The 222-nt window shown below is 64.0% G+C and overlaps 1 protein-coding gene across 1 annotated transcript in view; it reads left to right on the plus strand.

The window, feature by feature from the left end:
* Positions 1–3: 3 nt before the first annotated feature.
* Positions 4–222, plus strand: part of FAM65C (family with sequence similarity 65, member C) — a gene marked incomplete at its 5' end in the record, with an annotated part of 26,780 nt that continues 26,561 nt past the window's right edge. Inside the window, one exon of the mRNA XM_014539653.1 lies at positions 4–44. Within this exon, the coding sequence (XP_014395139.1) occupies positions 4–44 (41 nt within the window). The remainder of the gene's footprint in view (positions 45–222) is intronic.

Raw genomic sequence — 222 nt, forward strand, 5'->3', positions numbered from 1 at the left:
GCCTCCTTCGCGGGCTTCAGCAGCGCACAGAGCCGCAGGATCGCGTAAGTTCTGCCGGTGTGGGGCTCGTCCAGGGCTGGGCAGGGCGGCAGGGACATCCTCTTCCCGCTGCCAGTGCCCCGAGGCTTGCTCTCTGCCAGGCCTGCAGCCCAGGACAGAGTGGTGTGTGTGTCTGTGTGTGTGTCTGTGTCTGTGTGTCTGTGTGTGTGTCTGTGTGTGTCT

The sequence above is a fragment of the Myotis brandtii genome, unplaced genomic scaffold (assembly GCF_000412655.1).
Source record: "Myotis brandtii unplaced genomic scaffold, ASM41265v1 scaffold225, whole genome shotgun sequence".
In the NCBI taxonomy this organism is placed as follows: domain Eukaryota; kingdom Metazoa; phylum Chordata; class Mammalia; order Chiroptera; family Vespertilionidae; genus Myotis; species Myotis brandtii.